General features: G+C 39.5%; 1 protein-coding gene across 2 annotated transcripts in view; it reads right to left on the reverse strand.

Moving 5' to 3' along the window:
• The window catches only part of ETFA (electron transfer flavoprotein subunit alpha), a 94656-nt gene that overhangs the window by 10362 nt on the left and 58657 nt on the right, over nt 1-25637 (reverse strand). For both annotated transcript variants that reach the window (XM_023552957.2, XM_010593776.3), the window contains exon 10: nt 2788-2853. In XM_023552957.2, the coding sequence (XP_023408725.1) occupies nt 2788-2853 (66 nt within the window). The remainder of the gene's footprint in view (nt 1-2787; nt 2854-25637) is intronic.

The following is a 25637-nucleotide window of genomic DNA, read 5'->3' on the forward strand; positions in this document are numbered from 1 at the left end:
TAAAAAAAAAAAAAAAAAAACAGACTTGATGGTCTTAGACTGGAGGGATCGCAGAAGACATGGCCCCTGGACTGTTAGCCCAGAACTAAAACCATTCCTGAAGCCAACTCTTCAGACAAAGATTAGACTGGACTATGATACTGGTGAAGAGGGTGCTTCTCGGCTCAAGTAGATATATGAGATTAAATGGGCAGCTCCTGTCCAGAGTTGAGATGAGAAGGCAGAAGGGGACAGGAGCCGGTTGAGTGGACATGGGGAATACAGGGCAGAGAGAAGGAGTGTGCTGTCACATTATAAGGAGAACAGCTACGGTCATATGGGTATGTGTATGAGTTTTTATATGAGAAATTGACTTGAACTATGAACTTTCACTTAAAGCACAATTACAAAAAAAAAGGTGCTCTGTTTACCAATCATTCTTTTATTGACATAGGACTTATTTATATATTACATATAGTTTGGCATTCCCCATAGATGCTTCTAACACCATTTTAATTAAAGTAAAATTAAGAGTTTTGACTTTAATGTGTATTAATTTATCTCAATAGATAACAGAACATAATAACTGAAATCTCTAGAAGTAAAATTAAGTTTCTACCTGCTTGTTACTATATCTCATGAAAACAGCTGAAACACATTTGCAAAGTATTTTGATACACTGACTTAAAATATAGGCTGCACGACATATGCGTACTTTTCTTGCAGGGGCAGAATATTCCAGAATATCTGAGACTGGGGCACAGTGATTAACTGTCAATCCAAGAAACAAGCCATATGTATATGACACCATGGACAGAGACAATAAACAATGGTTTCAAATATAAGCCTCAAATCCAAAGTCACAAGAACAAACATTTCGAATCACAGGCACTGATCTGCACTGAGGTACTTCTCTTCTGGGAATGTACAGCTGCTTCACGGCTACTAGCAGAGCTTTATTTAATTAATGATGGTTAATGATTCTTCTGGAGCCCCCCCCAGCCAAACATCTTCAGTACAGCCATCTGAAAGCTTTCTCACCCACTATATAAAAGTTAATTTTAAAGAAACAGCACATTAACAGTAGGGGCAAAGAATCACTAAGGTACTTGTTTTTCAGATTACTAAAATAATATTCCTGATTCTCAACTGTAAATAACTATGATCGAGTCTTGCTTATACTCTAGAGCTCTCCTAATATCTCATTATGGCTCATATGCTTCCTCTTTTTAGAGTTTTTAAACTCACAGGTTGTATTCAACCATATTAATATGTATATAGTTCAAAAAGTGCTTTCATTTACATTGACTCATTTGATACAATTCTTTCTTATATTCCTTCCACTATGCCACAATGTTAATTAAAATTGTAGCTTGTAAGTAATGCAACTATCAGACTTAAAGCAATGATCCTAATAACCCATTTTAGAGCTTAACCAAAATTACAGTTGGAGATTATCCTGTGACCCACATAAAATGGCAAGGGGAGGGGCAATGTCTTTTTCATTTAAGTATCCTGAGCATCTAGTACAAGGACCACGCTTAATAAATGTTTGTTGAGGGGATGGAGGGACAAAGTCTTGGCTCAAGCTTATTCTAATGGATTGTCCCCCAACACTGGTCTCCTCACTTCAACATCCCCTATTTGCTTTAGCATATACTGTCTAGTCCTTCCCTCCCCCAATCTATCCCTGTTGGCCTGGGATACAACTTTTCACCAGGATCTTCTTGGCAGGCAGAATCTTCTATCTTAGAGAAGCAGAATTCTAGATATGTCTGAACTTGTCCTGCTAAAAAATATATTTTAAGGCTGCTGGTGTTGGAGGGTGTTTTTTTTTTTTTTTTTCCCTTTAATGCAGCAATAACATTTTCCCTTTTGGCACTGCTGTTTTCATAGCTCAGTAAAGAAACCTGCCATCCAACTGTGAAATCTGACTAGTTTCGGGCCAGTTCATTTAGAGGCTACAAGGGGGTAGTGCATGCATTTCTTCAAGTTAGAAGTTAAACCTGTTAAAAGTTTTATTACCCTTTACAGCAAGCTTCCACCTGAATGGATAAATGCAGGAGTGTCAGAGGCATCCCTGACTTCATGAAAGACTAAGTTCATAATTCAAACTGTACACTGTTATGCATGAATTAATGTGTCATATTCTGTAATATATGTTCAGAGTCATTACACAGGACTTCTAGATATAGTCCAAGTAGCACGTTTAAATCGAGTGTTTCCTCTATACGCTGTATTTTTGACAATTACTAAGATATTAAGATGTCTTGATGTTCCAACCCAAAATGTGCTGGTCACACTTTGGTGCCAATCCAAGAAGAACAATCCTACTGCTGTATGAGGGTGGAAGTGTGAGGAGACCGGTGAAGCAGACAGAGAGATAAGCAGGAAGCACGACCTCATAAACCAATTAGGTGGTCAGAACCTCATCAAAGTTGTATATGGCCCACGTGTTTTACCCACAGATTATCAGAGCTGAAAGGGACTTTAGAGATCATGACTGCACACTCCCACCAGGCAGGTGAAGAAACTGAGGTGCAGATAGAACACGCCATGCAGTTAGCTAGAGGTGACGCTGGGATTCAGGGTCAGGCCTCTCTCCATGACACAGCACTGCCTCTCCTACCAACGGTACATTTTCAGGCAGTGAACAGTGGCCTCTATTTCTTTCGGTTCCCAGATCTGTGTTAAGGTCAATGGTCCAACTACATACTATGTAACTACGCGGAAAACACACAGTGAAACCCAAATCTTTTAAAATGAAAACATTTCCTCTTAACCCTCGTTACTGTTGTATATAGTTACCTTGCTGTCTTTCATCCCAGCTAAATGTTGGATGGCTCCGGATATTCCTACGGCAATATAAAGTTCCTAAAACAAAAGATACCATACCATTAATATGTATTTATATAACACTTTCCAAAGCTATTAGCAATTCAAGTCTTTTTTTTAAAAAAAGAGATTTTAAATTAAAAAAAGAGAGAAGCAATATGTATTATTTAAATTATACTTTTCTCATTCCCGGATCCTCCCTACCCACAGTCCTCTTTTTCCTCTGACTTCACTGCCACCTAATGCTTATACGTATGTAGCTGGGAACACTGAGCGTTCACTGTGTACCCGCCACTGTGCTAAGCACTTTACACCAGCTGTCTCACCTAATCTCACAACGATCTGTGAGGTAGTGCTTCTTGTCTGTGCCACTCATTTGGATATCACTCCCCAACTCACACAGGCTATATATACCCATCCACAATATACACGCTGCATATTAACATAGAAACACACATACTCACATATATTTTGACTTAGTTGTTTGCTTTCTCACAGAAGGACATTTATTAAAATGGCAATTATGATTAGGGTATATTTATTAAACTTCATATTATATATACATAATAGACAGATACACACACACACTCTCTAAATAAATAGCAAACTTTTCCAAGGCATGGGCTGAACCTTTGTATTTCCAAAGCCTAACAGAAAGCAGCCCCCACACACTAGTTTCTAAGCAAATGCTGGTGATGATGTTTAGACCTCTTCCTTCCCCTACTCCCAAAAATCAGAATGTCGAAGAAATGACGACTGACTGCTGCTCTCTATCCCCTTAACTAAAATTTTTAGAGTATCCGTGTTTAAAAATTAAAACTCACTATCTTCACGGAAAACTGATTTAATAAGGACTTAATTAAAAGAGCTTAGCCACTCCTTTCTGTTTACTAGGTAAAATTAAAGCTTCAATTAAAAAGCTTTACCCACACACAAAATGAACTAAGCCCTGGCTTGGGTAGGGAGTGCCCTTACCATGTAGCCAGATTGACACTTTGGCTTTGTCACAACTGACAGTAAAGTCCCTCCTTAATATGAACAACACATGGAAGGCATTGAAGGTGGCTGTGTCATGCTGTTTTATTACAGGGAAGATACATCAAAGCCAATGACAGTGTCAGCTGGCCCCACCTTGTTTTCTGCACTGCACCTGAGCTAATTTAAAAACTGCTCCTTTCAAAACAAGAGCATTTCAACTGGGATCTGGGAATAATGTCATTGCCACCTTATGCTATGATTTTACACAGCACCTCTTTGTGTGTTGTCACAATTTCCCTCCTGGGCCTCAGTTTTCCCAGTTGTAAACAGAGGAGGTATAGCCCTGGCTGGGACTGGTGTTTTTTTGGAAAACCTCCCCAGGATACTCCAATGTGCAGCCAGATTTGAGGACCACTGGACTAGATGATCCCCCAGCTCTTCTGCAGCTTGAGTCCTATAACTGTATCCAGCATATGGGAGGTGTATACCTGGGCTTTATCTCTAGAAGGCTAAGCTCTATAAAGGCACAAAGTGTCCACCAGAACAACAAGATATCACTGTGTACCCCGGGGAAAGAAAATAATCGGGTCTCCAAAGTGAGTTAATCATCTAAAAATGAGCAGGGCTTCTTTTCAGATTCAGCTGACTCTGTATTTATCATCAAAAGCCAAGTGTCAGTAAGAGCCACATGGCTCAGAGAGACCGTGTCCTCGGCTGAGGAGGGTGTACTGCAGAAAGCAAAGGGTCAGTGGCTCCATCTTGAACATGCCCAGTCAATTAGATTACACACGGCGGGACAACACAACAAGGCCGTGTCGTTATACTGTCTCCTCAGTCACGGACAGACACTCACGTGAGTGATAAACAGGCTTCTTTTCTTTGAAAAATTTCCACTGTTTTAGATTTACAAGTAACTTCGATTGATCATTTAAAGTCATTTCAGTTTATTTTGACTAGCATTTCTTTCATAAAGGGACATTCATTAAATTATTAATCAAGCTATTACATCTCACATTCAGGAAAACCAGAAATATTTAAATCAGATCAACAAGTTCTAATGTAAAGATTTTTAAAGCAAGTTATTTATATAGACAGAAACTGTCTCACTAACTACTTTTGTAGGTATATGCTCAAAGCAAGCATTGGAAAAGGATCAATAGTTTCATAAATGAGTCCTTCTGACATATATGTCTACATTAAAATTCAACAGGTCTTAAAAGCCTCCCCATTTGCATCATAAAATGCTAATAAAAATATTGATTCACTCTGGCAGTAAACATCTACATAAACTTAACATAAAAGAAATTTACTTTAAATCTCCCTTAGAAATGAATCCTGTGGACTTTAACCATAAATGCCACTAAGAAAAAAAAAAAAAAAGATTCTGGGCCAAAGCAAACCAAAGGCAGGCTCTGGGGCCATCCCTGCCTTTCTGACCAGCATAAATAGCTCCAATGACCAACAGGACCCTATTTCACTCTTTCAAATATGGCTCTCTGAATTAATATAAAAGCATTGAAACAACAGTTCGGACTGAGTCCAGGGATTTTGGCTACAGTTCTGAGCCTCTGATAGCTCACTTAGGCAGGAGGAAAGGCTTTTCTTCTTTTTTAAAAAACATGTACAGGCAATTAGACTAATCTCCTAGGATGCTTCCTCATGGCTCAGAAAGCATTTTTGTATTTCAATAATAATAATTAGTATGTAGAAAACTCCCTACAGATGCTAATTTATGGAGCACTTTAGATACTGCTTCACAACATAACAAGGCAATCCCTGCCCTGAGGTACTTTCCTTCTAAATGGGATAGTAAGATAATTTGGAGAGAAAATGTTGGAGGGGAGAACAGCAATTAAGGGTTCAAAAAGAGGTGGGGTTATAGAAAGGAATGGGCACAGAAGGAAGGCGGGTAGTCCTAGTAGCCTTAGCCGAGGGAGGGGACCTAGACGAGTGAGAGCCCAGACAAGCCACCAAGCTGGTAGCAGTTCAGTAGAGGTGGTGGGAGGACAGGAGGTAATTCTGAAATACAGAGAAGGGACAGCACTCAACAGAAACAAGGACTGGCCAAAGAAAGCGCAAATTCCTTTTCCTTTGCTAAAACCTAAAAGACTATAGCTATAGATTCTCATAGGAGTCCTGGTGGTGCAGTGGCTAAGCACTCTGCTACTAACCGAAAGGTCAGCAGTTTGAACCCACCCACTAGCTGCTCCGCAGGAGAAAGATGTGGGCCGTCTGCTGCCATGAAGATTACAGCCTTAGAAACCCTATGGGGCAGTTCTCTTAGGGTCGCTATGAGTCGGAATCAATTTAGTGGGCTGGGATGGGAATAGCAAAAGGGCTTGGAAACTGCAGCAACCTATATGGTTTAACAGAAGTTTGTAAGAGGAGAGACACACCTGGGTGGCACAAACTGTTACGTGCTAGGCTGCTAACCAAAAGGTTAGCAGTTAAGAGTCCACCCACAGGCACCTTGGAAGAAAGGTCTACTTCGGAAACGCCAGCCACTGAAAACCGTTATGGAGCAGTTCTACCTATGTGTGGGCAGACACATACGAGGCCACTGTGAGTTGGAATCAACTCAACAGCAACGGGTTTATTTTTTGTCAGAGGCGTATACTGCTGTGGTTTAGATCCCAGGCTCTATAGTGAGAAACCATTTTAATTCTCCCGGAATTGAGATTTCTGGATATGTGGAGTGGGGTGACCCACCCAGGCCACTTGCCCTTAGTTGTCCTTTTGAACCTTGAGCCTTGAAGAAAATGGTTTTCTAAGTTAGCTTTGAGTCAAACAGTGGTCTAGATAAACTAGTAAGACCTTTTTGCCTTGGGCGTTGTGTTTTTTAAAGAATTCAGTCAGTTTCAGGGAAGAGAGGCTCCAGAGGTCAGACTGGGAGCTATGGTTCAGGGTAAACCAGTGATTACTCAACTGTTCAAGGCAATGAAGGCGGTATGAAATTCTTCCTGACCACAAGTTGTTTACCAGTTCTCTTCCTGCCCTTTTTTCATGGAAATGCTGATAAGATGTGGTATTAGCATTTTGGATGTCCTTCTCCCCTTCAGAACATTTTTGACTCTAGTAGAAATGCTACCCAATGCAAATCTTATATTAAGTAAACTTCAATTTCTATTATTGACTTAGTGTGATTTTTTTAACAGCAGTCTCACTGCCTAAAGTCAAAGTCACTTATAGGTTGTTGTAAACTCTGATACCCGATAGATGTATGACCCTGGACCAGCTGTTCAAACCTCTAGGCCTCAGTTTGGTCCCCTGAAAAACTGGGCGTATAAGAATTCCACTTCACTGAGTTACTGGTGCCGTGAGGCTTCAGTCCTTAGCATGGAACGCGGTTTCCCAAGACACACTGACGTGCCTTCATGAGCTGAGGTTTACCGAAATATTGATTCCCTCAGCTCACAGGGTCGCCAAGTGGACTGTTGGGGTGGTCTCAGAGCTACATGTACAGCTGAGCAGACTGTACACTGAACAATGTGGGGTGGGCACACCATTCATCTCCAAGTTTTTGTTACAGGTCTGTATTTTTGTTATAACAATTTTCCAACAGATGGCAGTAAAGTATCTTCAGAAAGGGACACTAATTTTGTAATTTGTACAAAAGAGTCATATGGAATAACATAATTATTTGGTAGCTAGAATTCCTTCTGATAAAAACATTAGTGTTTTCTAAATGTAATAGCAAAAAGGTTGAGCAGCACAGGTTAACTACAATTTTATTGTTGTTGAGGTTGTTGTACCTTCCAGGTAATATAAAGATGTCTAATGCTTTGTCCTGTCCTCAAGAAGCTCGAAGTCTAATAACACACATGTGGTGTGATGGAGCATTTTTATATGACCTTTCTTGCCATGGTCTTGTAACTCCCACCAAATGACTGGGTGGGGCTATGCAAACAAGGTGTTGTGGCTTACCAAGGGGACTGGACAGCTTGCTAATAATAATAATGTAAATAAGGTGAATGGCACCCATATAGAGGTGGGGCCATGCAAATAAGGCATATGGAACCCTAATGAGGAGATTGGTCAGTTTTGCCATCCTGCTAAGCTTAAAATGAGCCATCCCAGAGCCAGAAAGCAGAAAGCGGGTACCTCACTATCACCAAGAAAGAAGAGCAAGGAGTGGAACGTGTCCTTTGGACCCAGGATTTCTGTGCTGAGAACCTCCTAGATCCAGAAGACAGAGAAAGAGAGTTGTAACACTGGAGATGGCGCAAGACGGCAAGAAGCAGTGACAGGGAAACAGCGGCAGCAGAGACAGCAGAACCAGAATACTGGCAGGAGAAAGCATGGCGGGCTTCCCAGTTCACAGAGCAAGAAAGCTGAGCACCCTCAGGCAGGAGGCTTGCTGGCGGAGTGGAGTGGAGTACCTCCAGGGCACCTGTCGGCAGAGCTCGGCTTGCCAACCCACAGAGCCAGAGAGCTGAGCACCTTCGGGCTGCAGCTTATTGGCAGAATGGGGTGCCTCTGGGCACTTATTGGTAGAGCTAAAGAGCTTTGAAACACTTACCTGAGCAGGGCTGAGGCCAGGCCAAAGGACCAAGGGGTTGATGGGCCAAGAGCCAGAGAGAGGCCTGCTTGCAGGCACTGCTGAGAAGAGGCTGTCCTGACCGAAGAACTGATCCTGAATTGTAACCTGCTACTTCCCGAATAAAGCCCGCAACTGTGAGTATGGTCTATGAGTTCTGTGTGGCCACTGCAACAAAATATGGAACCCAGCAGAGAAGCAGAGAGTGCTGTGGTAGGGACGGCTGGTGTCAGAGCTGGTAAAGAGGTTAGAAGGTAGTACGTCTGACCTCCACGTCATAGGAATCAGCTTTGGGCTGACACTGATGCTCGTCCTCCCCCTCTGCAGCTGGAGGTCAGACGATGCTGCGCTACCATTTTTACAACAGGTTAGGCAAAAACATAAGAATCTGAAATCCAATACAGAATAAATCCAATATACAAGAAGTGTGATAGAACTCTGATTTCTCGTGCAACTCCTCACTTCCTGTACCTGCCATTGAGAAGTGGAAAGGCCTTTTGGAGCAGGAAGCAGATCAGGGGAAGCTAACTCCTGTGTTGCCATCCTTACCCTCTGCCAAGCAGTCTATCCCATCTGTTCCTGTTCCCTTGGTCCCTTCGGACAAAATGAACTTTTTAAGCAGGTTTTCCTGGTTCTAGCTTTATGAAAAAACTGTATGTCTAAGAAGCAGGAAGATGATTAGGATGAAATCTTAAAACTTTCACATATATCGAACCGACCTGTGGAATCAAGAGTGATAAGAGTATTCTCTGTGGGTGATCTGGGTTTTGGCTGCTTTCTTCAGCCAGAAAACATGTACCAGCATCGCTCCTGCTTTACCAAAACCTTGTGCAGGATACCTGGACACTACAAACCAAGAAGTATTATCTGGGCCTTGCTTCTCCAGAGGATTTTAGTGCAGAAGCTAAGGAGAAAGCTTTCCTCCAGTTGTACATTGTGATATTAGCCTAATGCTTTTGTTAAATGCAAAACAAAGATTTGTTGCTGTTGTTAGGTGCCGTCGAGTCAGTTCCAACTCATAGTGACCCTACGCACAACAGAACAAAACACTGCCCGGTCCTGTGCCATCCTTACAATCATTGTTATGCTTGAGCCCATTGTTGCACCCACTGTGTCAATCCACCTTGTTGAGGGTCCTCCTCTTTTCCGCTGACCCTGTAATTTGCCAAGCATGATGTCCTTCTCCAGGGACTGATCCCTCCTGACAACACATCCAAAGTATGTAAGACGCAGTCTCACCATCCTTTCTTCTAAGGAGCATTCGGGTTGTACTTCTTCTAAGATAGATTTGTTCGTTCTTTGGGCAGTCCATGCTATATTCAATACTCTTCTCCAACACCACAATTCAAAGGCATCAATTCTTCTTCGGTCTTCCTTATTCATTGCCCAGCTTTCACATGCATATTAAAAATACCATGGCTTGGGTCAGGTGCACCTTAGTCTTCAAGGTGACACCTTTGCTCTTCAACACTTTAAAGAGGTCCTTTGCTACAGATTTACCCAATGCAATGCGTCTTTTGACTGATTTCTTGACTGCTGCTTCTGTGGCTGTTGATTGTGGATCCAAGTAAAACGAAACCCTTGATAACTTCAATCTTTTCTCCGTTTATAATGATGTTGCTCATTGGTCCAGTTGTGAAGATTTTTGTTTCCTTTATGTTGGGGTGCAATCCATACTGAGGGCTGTGGTCTTTCATCTTCATTAGTAAGTACTTCAAGTCCTCTTCGCTTTCAGCAAGCAAGATTGTGTCATCTGCATAACGCAGGTTGTTAATGAGTCTTCCTCCAATCCTGATGCCCTGTTCTTCTTTATATAGTCCAGCTTCTCGGATTATTTGCTCAGCATACAGATTGAATAGGTATGGTGAAAGAATACAACCCTGACGCACACCTTTCCTGACTTTAAGCCAATCAGTATCCCCTCGTTCTGGCCGAACAACTGCCTTTTGATCTATGTAAAGGAATAGAATGTGAGCCACATATTCAATTAAAAAATTTCTAGTAGCCACATTAAATAAAATAAGAAGAAACAGGTAAAACTAATTTTAATTATATAATCTCAATTCTAGTGCTCAATAGCCGTATGTAGTTAGTGGTTACTGCGTTGGACTGCACAGATCCAAGATAATCATAGAATAAGCTAAAGAAGAGAGCCTTATCATAAGCCCTTCTAGGTACTGTGCGGCACGGTCTGATGGTAGACCTAGAGACAGAATAACGTCAGTCTTGCATGACTGCTTTGTTTGTACTGGCTCAGAACAAGATCAGTTATAGGTTGTTTTAAACTTAGTGAGAGAGAGAACCAAAATGGCAAGTCAGCAGCACTGAAGACGATCATGACAGATGGCAAGATTAAACAAAAGAACAGCTACTAGAGAGTCATAAACTGATGGCATACATAGCTCAGGTGCAGGTACCGAGACATACCAAGTCAGTCATGTAAAAAAATACGTTTGAAGTTGAAATTACATGAGTTTATGATATAAACCCCATCAAATTTCAGGTGGTATGGACCATTACACAAAAGCCAAAAGCAAATGAAAGCTACCGATTTAATACATTTATATTCTGAAAAGAAACTCTCCAATTATCAATTTTTGTTCCCTAGTATTTGTTTTTCTTCTCAAACTAGAAGGACCTGAAAGATCTATCTTCAAAAACTCACAGTTCTCAAAAGAAAAAGAGAGTAAATAATCCGTGAATCAAAGAAATTAAAATGAAAATAGTTGGAACAAAACACAAAAATGGCAGAGTATATCAGAACCTCTGAGATGCGGCTAAAGTGATACTTAAAAAGATACACACCTACTCCTCACTTATGGACATGGTTAGGTTCCAAAGACCAGGTTGTTATGTAAAAATCAGTGTTATGTGAAAATGGAGCATTTTATTTTTCCTGTTTTCAGACCCTCCATCTGTCCACAAGGCAGCTGGACTTGGCGAACCCACCAGCAGAGGCAGCTGGATGTGGTGCCCTGAGCAACAGAAGAGCGTGGAGGGTGCAGGGCATCATGACCCAGTTTCCTGGAGGCCACTGGGAGACCCTCCTCAAGGTAGGGGATACTCTGCAGCCATTGCCACCATGCCCACCACCTCATTAATGTGTAAGATCATCAGGTAGATTTTTTACTATTGTCGTAAATGCAAAATGTCGGATAACGAGATAATCGGTAAATAAGGATTAGGTTTATAACCTTAAATGCATTATCAGAAAACAAGGATGACAGAAAATTAATGAGCTAAGACTTCAGCTCAAGAAATTTAAAAATGAGAAAGTATAAAAAAACCACTGCGTTTATTCAATCACTATTATAACTAAATAGCTAACAGAATTGCTATAAACGTTATTAAATAACACACTGCACGTGAAGTGCTCAAATATGGTAGATATTACTATTATTGTTTTTATCATTATTACTAAAATTGCCACTAAATCTTTGAACTACAAGGTATTTCTAATGTATTGTCATTCTACATAGAAGAAGCCAAATATTAAAATGGTAACTATTACTATCTATAGTCTAGGGAAGTTATTCTTGATATAATTCTGGGATAAGGTATTGTGAAACTTTCTTTTCATTGATACCTGTTAGTTTCTTCTTTGTAGTTATTGGTGTTAGCTGCTGTTGAGTCAGCCCCGACTCATGATGACCCCCGCCTTAGCATTAGCTACAAAGTCAGAATTTTTATTCAACTTCCTATACACTGCAGGGATAGCTATTTCAGACACAGGTACCAAGACATACTAAGTTAGGCATATTAAAAAAATATATATATATGAAATTAAAATTACATGAGCTTGATATAAACTCATAAATTCACTTGTTTTCTAGAATTAGGACAGTATTCTGCCTGCAGCAACTTCAGATCCGCTTTACTTTAAACACAGTGGAAAGGAGAGATTTAAACATTTACTTTTTGTTTTCTTGAAATACGAATATGAACAGAGTGGTTAAATCTGGAGCATTCAGAGTTAAAAAAAAAACAAGCTTATGTTGCTTCTTCTCTTTAAAAGTCAGATTTTACAAAGTTTTTCTCTACCAACAATCTCCCTTTTCAGGTAGAGCTGGGAAAGGAACATGGAAAGCTACGTTTCTTCAAAGATAGCCTTTAAAAAACACATCACATAAGGCGTCCTAACTAAAGTAGAATTCAGAAATCCAACGTTATGTGCTCAGAAACAACGTCCCTAGGACTTTAGCCTCTGCCACAAGAAGAGTTTCACAGAATGGCAAACGCTCTCTTAATCTTCTTCACCCAGGAGACTACAGAGGCATACCTTAAAGAGCAACTGTTACAGATAAAACATAATACACATACACAGGACAAATGCCAGGTTAGGAGTTAAATGCTGTAATTTATCATAGCAAATAATGAATACCTCTTCGAGAAGCAGATTAACTGAACTATATTTTCTAATTACTGAAGGCCTCCTGTGCATTAATATTGCTATATTTCATCTTGCTGCTCATTTAAAAGGCCAAACTATTTCCTCTGTTTGCCAAATTGTGTTTAAGTCTCTTCTCTTTTTGGAAGAGGCCCCAAAACACAAAGCATAACTATCTGTGGTTCTTTTCTCGAACAGCTCTGTGTGTATTATGAAATTCTCAGGCAGGATTCTAACTAAAGTCAGCTTTAGATGAATGTAAGACTTTACCGACCCTCTTGGTTTAAAGCTGAAGGCATGCCCCGTCCATCAGACAATGCTCCTATGGTAAGACTAGCCCAAGTTTAACAGGATTTAAGACTGCATGTGAATCATCACAACTGCATGTACCGAGTGTCTACTATGCCAGTAACTATGCTGTACTTTGTATGTATTACCTCCCCTAATGATAACAGTAACTCTGTGGGGTGGAAATTACTCTCATTCTATAGAAGAGAAAACAGAGCTTCAGGACAAGCTTGGTGAGTTGTCCAAGGTTACACAAACCTATGAAAGACAGACTTCTTAAGCCAAGTCCTTTCACTCTGAAGTCAGTACTTTTTCTGCCATACCACAGTATGGCAACATGTGTTAACTGAAGTAACTAGTCTATTGAAACTTCAGTAAATACTTTATCTTACAGAAAAACCCCTAAAACGAGATGGATATAGCCAACTTAAGTTCCTACATGAAAAATGCCATCATTTTAAGCTAACATTAGCTTTTGCCCCATGTTAGTAGAAATATCAGTTTATGCATTAGCTCTGGGCTCCCTATCGTGAATAACGACATAAGCTACACCCTTTCGATTTATTGCTCTGACAACCACTTGCATGTCAACTGGAACGCCTCTAATGCAGACCCTCTACACACATGCACTAACTCAAGCCGTCAAGGAGACTGACTCACTCAAGACTGAAATCACTTCTTACTTGTTTGTTTGTTTGTTTGAATTTATGCAGCCTGAACCGAAAACTACCTGACACTTACTGGCTAAAGATCTTGACCTGGCTTACAACAAGTCAGTATCTGGTTCCAAATAACCATCAGAGGGAAATGTCCAGAAGGAAAGCCGGAAAGTGCATTTGGAAGCAACAGCAGCGATCCTCACCCAGCCTCTGAAGGTTTTTCAAATGACTGTACATTTCACAGCTCAGCAGATGGACTTAGGGCTTATTAGTCAGAGAATATGTAACTTAGTCAAAGAGTCCCTGAAATCCTAAATTCACCTTTAGATAAAAGTTCCTCCATATTCTCTCTACCAGCCCTTTTTCTCCTAGAGGGTCTGGGTAGGCAAGTAAACATCTTCTTCACAACTAGGCTAGTTATAATATGCCCAAAGCAGATGGCAATTTACACCACCAGCATATGCTTCATTATGTGCCTCATTTTAAGTGGACCATTTCGAAAACATTTATTGTGGTAAAATATATACAATCAAAAAATTATCATTTTAATCATTTTTAAGTGTACAATTCAGTGACATTAGTATACTCACCATGTGTGCAGCCATCACCATTATTTCTAAAAGTTTTTCATCACCTCAAGTAGAAACTTCATACCCCTTACACAGTAACTCCCCACTGCCCCCTCCCCCAGCCCCTAGTAACTACAAATAAACTTTTGTCTCTATGGGTATGCCTATTCTGGATATTTCATAGAAGTGGGATAATACAATATTTGTTCTTTTGTGTCTGACTTATTTCACTCAGCATATGTTTTCAAGGTTCATCCATGTCACAGTACATTTGCCTCACATTTTTGTCCAAAGGATAAATTTAATAAACTAGTTGCACAGATACAAAGTCAAAAGATTTTTTTAAACAAAGACACTATGACTCACAACTCAAAAGCTTAAATGTAAACCAGAAAAAGTGAAATGTGAGCCCCTGACATTTTAGTACTATGTTTCAATTACATAGGATCTATAGGACCTGAAATACAATAAATAAAAAAATTTGTAAGAGAGTATTTTGCACCAAAATATAACTTTAATATTTAATTATTTTACAATTAAATAATTTTACAAATAATCTGAGAAGCTGGACTATATGATGAAGAACAGGGCATCAGAATTGGAGGAAGACTCATTAACAAACTGCATTATGCAGATGACACAACCTTGCTTGGTGAAAGTGAAGACGACTTGAAGCACTTACTAATGAAGATCAAAGACCATAGCCTTCAGTAGGGATTCCACTTCAACATAAAGAAAACAAACATTCTCACAACTGGACCAATAAGCAACATCATGAGAAACAGAGAAAAGATTGAGGTTGTCAAGGATTTCATTTTACTTGGATCCACAATCAATACTCATCGAAACAGCAGTCGAGAAATCAAAAGACGCACTGCGTTGTGAAAAACTGCTGTAAAAGACCTCTTTAAAGTACTGAAAAGCAAAGATGTCACCTTGAGGACTAAAGTATGCCTGACCCAGGCCACAGTGTTTTCGACGGCCTGATATGCATCCGAAAGCTGGACAATGAATAAGGAAGACCATAGAAGAATTCACACCTCTGAATTGTGGTGTTGGTGAAGAATATTGAATATACCATGGGCTGCCCAAAGAACGAACAAATTTGTCTTAGGAGAAGTACACCCAGAATGCTCCTTAGAAGCAAGGACGGCGAGACTATGTCTCACACACTTTGGACATGTTGTCAAGGGGGTCAGTCCCTGGGGAACGACACCATACTTGGTAAAGTAGAGGGTCAGTGAAAAAGAGGAAGACCCTCAAAGAGATGGACTGACACAGCGGCTGTAACAATGGGCCCAAGCACAGCAACAACTGTGGTGGCACAGGAGCTGGCGGTGTTTTGTTCTGTTGTACGCAGGGTTGCTGTGAGTCAGAATCGACTTCACGGCACCTAACAACAACAACAACACAATTAAATGCTTTGCATTTATCTAATTAGTTTCTATTCTAATTCACAGATTTTTCCATTGTGGGAAAACAGGCTTCAAGTATCCCGGGAATGATAGAAAGCCAAATATATTCATATATACATTGGTAAAATTATTCAAAGAATTAGTTTGCATTGAAATCTCTGGGTATATGACATTGAAATACTTGGATATACAATCAATCTTTTTATTTCACTGTTAAAATTTTTATGAGCGATGTTCTTTAAATGATTCAAATGTAGAATTTCAGAGTTGTAAGGACCTCTGAGGTTACCTATGCAATCTTTTCATTATGAAAAAATTCAAGACCCCAGGAAACAGAGCTGGCACTAGAACCCAAGTATCCTGACTTCTAAGTAGTATTCTTTCCACTTATCAAGCTGCCTCTTTCCCAGAACTATTAAGAAGAGTCAGAGTTAGGCCACTGTTCACTGTATAGCTAGCTCTTCTTGATGTTTAATCTAATAATTATTTAGATAACATCTATGCCAAGGTGAGTTCATGACAGCCAAAAAGAAGCCAGTGCTGTGAAAATTCAGTCCAAGTTACACAAAGATTCCTTGAAGCACCTTCTAAACTTATACGAATTGGGATAGAATTAATGATGTGGGAAAAGGTAATAATACCTGTAAGAAAATAATAACTTCACTATGAATCCAGCCTAACTGGAGGACCTGTAAGTAATCTCACTTGAAGGAATTGGGATACACAACCACCACCCCATACCAATTCTAAAACTCTTTTTCAGACTATGTTTGGTTAATATTAATGTGTAGTTAAGCATATCTTTCCCCCTGAAATGAATATAAGTATTGGATGACATTTGCTAAATGACCAATTATTCATTGAAGAAACATTTCCTTCTAGTACAGTATCTTATATTCTTTGATTTTCATGTGCACATTTATCCTGCCTGAAGCTATACAAACAAAAATAGTTTTATAAGAACCAAAACAGCACAGTTAGAATAAGAATAAATATTTAGAATAGTTTTATTCCTTCTAAGTTATCAAGATGGCTACAACAAAGATTTGCTGCCTACTCTTATTGATTTTCATGCCAGCTGTTAAATTAGATTGACTATCTGTAAGACATGTTAATTTATCATACCAGTGGCATGCTTTTAATAGATACAATGTATATGTAAAAAGAATTCAACATACTCTCCAAAACTGAAAATGTTTAACTTTATATAATAAAATGGTAATGGATAAAAAATTTCACTGATATTGGTCCTCTAAAATAAATATTTAGAGAAATCAGTCTAATGAAAATCAGATGAGAAAATAAAGATGTAATTAGAACTCTTAATTTTTAGGAAATATGTTTTCCACTATTTATACAACTGAACAATTTAAACATCCAGACCATAGCTTATGAATTCTACAACTTCTCCTTTGTCACTTTAAGCTTCACCATAAAGGCTTGGATCATCCAGGCCATGTAATTACCTTTAAGAAGCATGCTTAGGGTGTTTTCTGGACTGCAGGTCCATACAGCATTTCTCTTTGTCCTCTTGGGAATAGAACATCAATTGCTTTCAGCTAAATGCACTCACATATGAATATTTTAGTACAATTTAATGCTTCCATACAAGCCCCAGAGGAACACAGCATCAATTTGTGAACACAGTTCTCTTGGAGTTAAAAGCCAAGCTAGATAATGCAGTATGAAAGGGGTTGTCAATCTTCAGCTTTTTAGCAAGTCAGAAAGGCAGTCCATAAATTCAGTCCCAGCTGTATACAAATAACTCTGTAAAGTTTGTTCCTAAAGAGACTTTTCAACACCAGTGAATTTTCAAGAGAAACGCAGAAACAAATTTTCTTGTCTTGGTGAATTCTCCCAAGCTATTTCTCCACCTAGTAACTCCAAACTGACCTCTATTTACCTGGCCTCAGAATTACAAATGGACCTGCTGGCTGTTAGTAAAATACCAGCATGCAGGCAAAGCAATCTATTCCCACTAAGAAGCTGCACTAAGCCTGAGAACATATTTCCCTGGCAGCAGATAACAGATTCTTTAATGGCTGCAACATACTCTTATATGTTTGGATGATTAGGATGGTAAAGTCAGCATCAACAATAGAACTACTAAAAGGTAATCCAGAAATAAGGTAAAATGAGAACCACCACCAAATATGCCAAGGATTAAAAAGCCATACTAATTAAGTTCTAGTTATAAGATCTGACACCCTATTAAGCTTAACAAATGTCAATTAATGTGCTAAAAAAAATCCAGTGAGCCTGTCAGACATCAGTTAGAGAAATAATTCAATACCTGTTCATGATTTCAAAACAAGCTCTTAGCAAACTAGGATTTGTAATAGTAGCTGTGAAAAACAGCTTAACACATAGCATTTGTGTGTGCCAAGCACGGTTTTAGGAGTTTTACATATACTAATTCATTTAATCCTGTTTTACATACATTAAATCATTTAGTCCTTACAAAACTACCAAATGAAGTAGGGGCTATTAACATCACTACTTCACAGTTGAGAAAACTGATACAGAGAGGTTAGATGGCTTGTCCAATACCACATGGTAAGCAAGTGGCAACACTAGGACCTGAATCCAAGCAATCTGACTTGAAAATCTGGACTCCTAACCATTTCTTAACCATTATATGACACTGTCTCTTATAGGGAACGTATTTAATCTGATGAAGGGGGTCCATCAAAACCAGACAGCAATACCTAGTGGTGAAACGCTAGAAGAACTAAGGACCATGATATTTACCATCATCACCTTCTGTCCAACACTGTCCAGGACCCCTTAGCTGATATAATAAGGAAATTAAACAAAAGGATGAAACACAATTTCATTATTCACAGACATGACTGTAATGTACAACACCCAAGAGAATCTACAGATAAATTTATAAGAGCAATATATAAATATCAGTGGCATTCCCATATACTTTTATGAAGAGAACTATAAAACCAGATAAATAAACGGAAAAGTAAAGTCATAGTCAGGGATATAAGACCAAATATTGCAAAGATGTCAACCCTCCCAAAGTTCCTCATTTGAAAAATTTCCACTTCTAAATATTAGTTATAACTTGTACTTTTTTTTCCTTAACCAAGAACTCATTACTCAAATAAAAAAACAACTATAATGAATTTGCATGAATGCACATTTCAGGTGCTTGCAAACCTGACACTATCCAGCCCACTGCAATCATAGCTCAGCTATTTTCCTGACAGAATCATATCTTATGCTCATATTGCATAAATGTGAGCAAAGAGAACATTAAGAGACATCCATTTTGAGATTTTTTTCATCTCACTGCTTGATCTAAAGATTCCAACAATAGTTTACAGTCATCTATTTCTGGAGTCCCAGGTGCTAAGAAAAGAAAGCTGTCCATCAGTTCTTTGGATTTGGATATGAACCCTTTCACCAGCTCCCTCCCACACACTGTAACTCACACTGAACAGCAACTAGACTGCAGCCTCCTCCTTCCACCTCTCCCCACCAAATCTCACCTGGGCAACACTCTAATCAGTAAATTGTCATTTTTAAAATGGCCTTGATTAGCACTCCTAGGTATTTACCCAATGGAGCTGAAAACATTTGTCTATATAAAAACCTACACGTGAACATATATAGCAGCTTTTTAATTTATAACTGCCAAAAATTGGAAGCAACTAAGATGTCCTTCAGTACATGAATTGGATAAACTGTGGTACATCCATACAACAGAATATTATTTGGTAATTAAAAAAAAAAAAAAAGAGCTATCAAACCACAAATACAAAAACCTTAAATGGATATCGCTAAGCGAAAAGAGGAAACCCTGGTGGCGTAGTAGTTAAGTGCTACAGCTGCTAACCAAAGGGTTGGCAGTTCAAATCTGCCAGGTGCTCCTTGGAAGCTCTATGGGGCAGTTCTACTCTGTCCTATAGGGTCGCTATGAGTCAGAATCAACTTGGCAGCACTGAGTTTTTTTTGTTTGGAAGTGAAAGAAGTCAGTTCAAAAAAGTTACATGCTATATGATTCCAACTATATAATATCCTGAAAAAGGCAAAACAATACAGACAGTGAAAAGATTAGTGGTTGCCAGAGGATTGGGGGGAGGAGAGTGGGATGAATAGATGGAGCACAAGGCATTTTTAGGGCAGGCAATCTACTTGGTAAGATAACGTAATAGTGGAATATGACGTTATACATTTGTCAAAGCCCACGGGACTGTACAACACAGAGCGAACTCTAATGTAAACCATGTACTTAGTTAATAACAATGTATTAATGTTGGTTCATCAATTGTTACAAATGTATCACAGGAACGCAAGATGTTAGCAGGAGAAGGTGGGCGTATCTGCACTTTATATACAATTTTTCTGTAAACCAGAAACTGCTCTACAAAACAAAGTCTAGGAGCAGGAGAAAAGTGGGATGTAGAACTCAAATTCTAGTAAAAAGACCAGACTTAATGGTCTGACTGAGACTTGAGGATCCCTAGAAGACATGGCCTCCGGACTCTGTTAACACAGAACTAAAACCATTCCTGAGGCCAACTCTTCAGACAAAGGTTAGGCTGGACTATAAGACATAAAATGATCCTCGTAAAGAGTGTGCTTCTTAGTTCAGGTAGATACCTGACACTAAATGGGTAGCTCCTGTCCAGAGGCAGGATAAGAAGATAGAAAGAGATAGGAGTTAGTTGAATGGGCGCGGGAAATCCAGGGTGGAAAGGAAGAGTGTGCTGTCACATTATAGGGATAGTAGCAGCTAGGGTCACATAACAATGCGTGTATAAATTTCTGTATGAGAAACTAACCTGAACTATAAACTTTCACCAAAAGCACAATTAAAAAAAAAAAAAAAAAAGTCTATTTAAAAAATGGCCTTGATTACCAGCTAAGAGTTATTTTCAATCATCATGTATCTTTAACATACTTTTCATTGTTTATACATATTATAGTACATGTTTGGAGCAGTAGAGAAGAAATATCTGATACTGTCCAGTATCACTGCATTCTGTCCAGAAATATACCAATTGTCTTAGTCACCTAGCCCTGCCATAACAGAAATACCACAAGTGGATGGCTTTAACAAGAGAAATTTATTTCCTCACAGTAAAGTAGCCTAAAAGTCTAAATTCAAGGCGCTAGCTCCAGGGGAACACTTTCTCTCTCTGTTGGCTCTGGAAGAAAGTCCTTGTCCTCAATCTTCCCATGGTCGAGGAGCTTCTCGGGTGCAGGGACCCCAGGTCCAAAGGACACGCTCTGCTCCTGGTGCTGCTTTCTTGGTGGTATAAGGTCCCCAACTCTCTGCTTGCTTCCCTTTTCTTTTACCTCTTGACAGATAAAAGGTGGTGCAGACCACACCCCAGGGAAACTTCCTTTACCTTAGATCAGGGAGGTGGCCTGAGTGAGGGTGGTGTTACAATCCTACCCTAATCCTCAACGTAAAACTACAATCACAAATTAGAGGACAACCATACAATACTGGGAATCATGGCCTAACCAAGTTGAACACACATTTTTTGGTGGATGTAATTCAATCCATGACACCAACCAATGAGTTTAGTAAATGTTAAATAATTAAGTAATTGCTGTTTTAAGTGCTTTATTTAATTTAGAAAATATTGAAGATGTCAAGGATTTCGTTTTACTTTGATCCACAATCAACAACCACGGAAGCAGCAGTCAAGAAACGAAATGACACATTGCATTGGGCAAATCTGCTGCGAAAGACCCCTTTAAAGTGTTGAAAAGCAAAGATGTCACCTTGAAGGCTAAGGTGCACCTGATTGAGCTATGGTGTTTTTAATCGCCTCGTATGCATACGAAAGCTAGATGATGAATAAGGAAGACCAAAGAAGGATTGATGCCTTCAAATTGTCGTGTTGGCAAAGAATATTGAATATAACATGGACTACTAAAAGGACAAACAAATCTCTCTTGGAAGAACATCCAGAATGCTCCTTAGAACCAAGCATGGCTAGACTATGTCTCATATACTTTGTACATGTTATCAGGAGGGTCAGTCCCTGGAGAAGAATATCAAACTTGGTAAAGCAGAGGGTGAGCGAAAAAGAGGAAGACCCTCAACAAAACTGACTGACACAGTGGCTGCAACAATGGGCTTAAGCATAATAATGATTGTGAGGATGGTGCAGGACTGGGCAGTATTTCATGCTGTTGTACATTGTACATAGGGTCACTATGAGTCAGAACTGACTTGATGGCACCTAACAACAACAACATCACCTGTAAGTACAGTGCTCCTTTAAAAAATCACCTATATGAGACAGAAAAAAACAAACAAAAAAACCCATTACTGCCAAGTAGCTTCTAACTCATAACAACCCTATGGGATGAGCAGAACTGCCCTGTAGGGTTTCTAAGGAGCAGCTGGGAGATTCGAACTGCTGGCCTTTTGGTTAACAGCCAAACTCTTAACCCCTGCACCACCAGGGCTCCTATATGAGACCAAATGGTCAACAATTACTTTTAAATAAAGATGAGAATGTAAGTGGGCAGAGAAACTAGATTAATGGAAACAGAACAACCAGAATGGAAATAATGAGAATGTTCTTGCATTGTGAAGAATGTAACCAACGTCACTGAACCACTTGTGTAGAAACTGTTGAATGGGAACCTAAACTGCTGTGTAAACTTCTCCAAAAACACAATAAAATATTATTTAAAAAAAAGACATGCTTTAAAAAAATTGAAAAGATGAAGTATAAACTGGGAGAGAATGTGTGCAACACAGATAATCAAGAAAGCATTCATATCCAGAATATATAAAGAACTTCCAAGAACTAATAAGAAAAAGACAATTCAATATAAACAGGCAATTCCACAAAAGCACAGTGAGATACTATTTCATGCCTGTGAGACAGCAAAACTTTTGAAAAATCTAAAAATACCAAAGCTCAGAAAGAATGGGAACAAAGTTAGCCTATATACACTGTTGGTAAATGTAAATTGGTATAACCACTTTGGAAAACCATTTTTCAATATTTGTTGTTGTTGTTAGGTGCTGTCGAGTGGGTTCTGACTCATAGCGATCACAGAACGAAACACTGCCCGGTCCTGAGCCATCCTTACAATCGTTGTTATGCTTGAGACCATTATTGTAGCCACTGTGTTAATCCATCTTGTTGAGGGTCTTCCTCTTTTCCGCTGACCCCACACTTTACCAAGCATGACATCCTTCTCCAGGGACTGACCCCACCTGACATGTCCAAGGTATGTAAGACGCAGTCTTGCCATCCTTGCTTCTAAGGAGCATTCTGGTTATGCTTCTTCCAACACAGGTTTGTTCATTCTTTTGGCAATCCATGGTATATTCAGTAGTCTTCGTCAGCACCACAATTCAAAGGTGTCAATTCTTCTCTGGTCTTCCTTATTCGTTGTTCAGCTTTCACATGCATATTATGCGACCAAAAATATCAAGGTTTGGGTCAGGTGCACCTTAGTCTCCAAGGTGACATCTTTGCTTTTTCAACACTTGAAAGAAGTCCTTTGCAGCATGTTTGCCCAATGCAATGCTTCTTTTGATTTCCTGACTGCTGCTTCCATTGGTGTTGATTGTGGATCCAAGTAAAATGAAATCCTTGACAACATCAATCTTTTCTCCATTTATCATAATGTAGCTTATTCATTCAGTTTTGAGGATTTTGTTCAAATTCTTTCGCTGAGGCATAATCTATAATGAAGGCTATGGTCTTTGATCTTCATCAGTAAGTGCTTCAAGTCCTCTTCACTTTCAGCAAGCAAGGTTGTATCACCTGCATAACACAGGTTGTTAATGAGTCTTCCTCCAATCCTGATGCCCCGTTCTTCTTCATACAGTCCAGCTTCTCGGATTATCTGCTCAGCATACAGACTGAATAGGTATGGTGAAAGGACACAACCCTGACACACACCTTTCCTGACTTTAAACCACTTGGTATCCCCTTGTTCTGTCCAAACAACTGCCTCTTGATCTATGTAAAGGTTCCTCATGAACACAATGAAGTGTTCTGCAATTCTTACGCTTCACAATGTTATTCTTCTTCCTAGTCTGTCTTAGTTTGGAAGCTCAGCTGAAACCTGTCCTCCATGGGTAACCCTGCTGGTATTTGAATACCAGTGGCATAGTTTCCAGCATCACAGCAACACACAAGCCCCCACAGTATGAGAAACTGACAGACACCTGGAGAGGGGGGTCGATATTTCGTAAAGCTAAGATTACAAATTACCTATAACTGAGCAATTTCACTCCCAGGTACATTTCTGTGGAGAAACGCTAATATACCGGGAGACATACATGAGAATATTCATAGTAACATTACTGATAATAGCAAAAAAACTATACCTAAATAAACATCCATCAATAGGAAAATGGATAAAGTGTGATATATTCATATTGTAGACTACCACACATCAATGAAACACAAATGAAAAAAAGCTTCCTGCACCAACAGTGATGAATTGCACAAGCATGACTGCAAAAAAAAAAAAAAGGATGAAGAACACATATAGTACGCTACTGTTGATATAAAGTTTTTTAAAATATACAAAATAGTATTATATATCAGCAATTCCCAATTTTTTTTTATATCACAACACACAGAAAATGATATTATCTGCATGGTACATTGATGCCTATGGTTCCAAAGGCACACTTGTAAATCATTCATGGTACTCAAGTTGAGAAGTTCTGCTACATACTATTTAGAGATCTGCAGATAGGCAACTGAAGCAAAAAGAAATATACTGAGATAATGATCAAATTAGGATAATGGTTACCTTTTGCCATTTTGGAGCCTTGGTGGCACAGTGGTTAAGAGCTACGGTGTGCTACAGCTGTTAACCAAAAGGTGGGCAGTTCAAATCCACCAGCCACTCCTTGGAAACGCTATGGAGCAGTTCTACTCTGTCCTATGGGGATGCTATGAGTTGGAATCGACTTGACGGCAACAGGTTTTGGTTTTTGCCATTTTAACCATTTTTAAGGAAATGCACTTAATATTAGGCAAATGGTCTATGTTGGGGGACATTATAAGAAACAGCCCTATGAAACCACTGTCCTATTTATAGTAAAGATACTGCTCAGGATTTCATTCAATAGTGTCCTCTATAAGGACTCAAGGGATATGTATCTCTCTAATCTTGATCCAGAGCCCTCGTGGCACAGTGGTTAAGAGCGACCAAAAGGCCCTGAGTTCAAATTCACCAGCTGCTCCTTGGAAACCCTATGTGGCAGTTCTACTCCGTCCTATAGGGTTGCTATGAGTTTGAATCACCTCGACCGCCATGAGTTTATTCTTTATGCCAGCCCAAGTTATGCTTCCCATGTGCAATTACTTTGTTTTTACCTTAGGGGCACTGTAAATTAGGGCACTGATCTTGTTTCTTGAGCTCAAGCATAACAACAATTGTAAGGATGGTGCAGGACCGGGCAGTGTTTCGTTCTGTTGTGCACAGAGTCGCTATGAGTCGGAACCAACTCGACGGCACCTAACAACAACAACAATCTTGTTTCCCAATATGAATTAGTTTCTAGAAAATCTAGTGCCAAATTTGCAGCCCACATCTAGCAAATGGACAGAATCAGACAGAACTGATTTTATGTAAAAACTCTCCCCCAGTTTCAACATGTTTCCAACCTCTGTTTACCCTCCACCTGAATTTTCTCAAAACTACTCCAACTGCCCCACCCCTCCAAGAGCTACAGGGGAGTTTGGCTGCCACAGGTGAGTGGGGAGTAGAGGCAGGAGAACTGAGAAAGCCCCATTCCTGAGGCCCAGGTATAGAGGATATGCCTAAAACAGGCTAAATAAGAACCAAGAACCACTTTTACCAGCACCACGAAACTGAAGACTGAGACACGACAACTAAATCCAGTACCTTATCCTAAACTGGATTCTGTACTGAGAGGGAAAAGTACTATAACAGACATCATTAGAGTAACTGATAAAATTGGAATATTCGATTGGAATATGAACTCAAAATTGATATATGGACTATAAC

The sequence above is a fragment of the Loxodonta africana genome, chromosome 13 (genome assembly GCF_030014295.1).
Source record: "Loxodonta africana isolate mLoxAfr1 chromosome 13, mLoxAfr1.hap2, whole genome shotgun sequence".
NCBI classification, from domain to species: domain Eukaryota; kingdom Metazoa; phylum Chordata; class Mammalia; order Proboscidea; family Elephantidae; genus Loxodonta; species Loxodonta africana.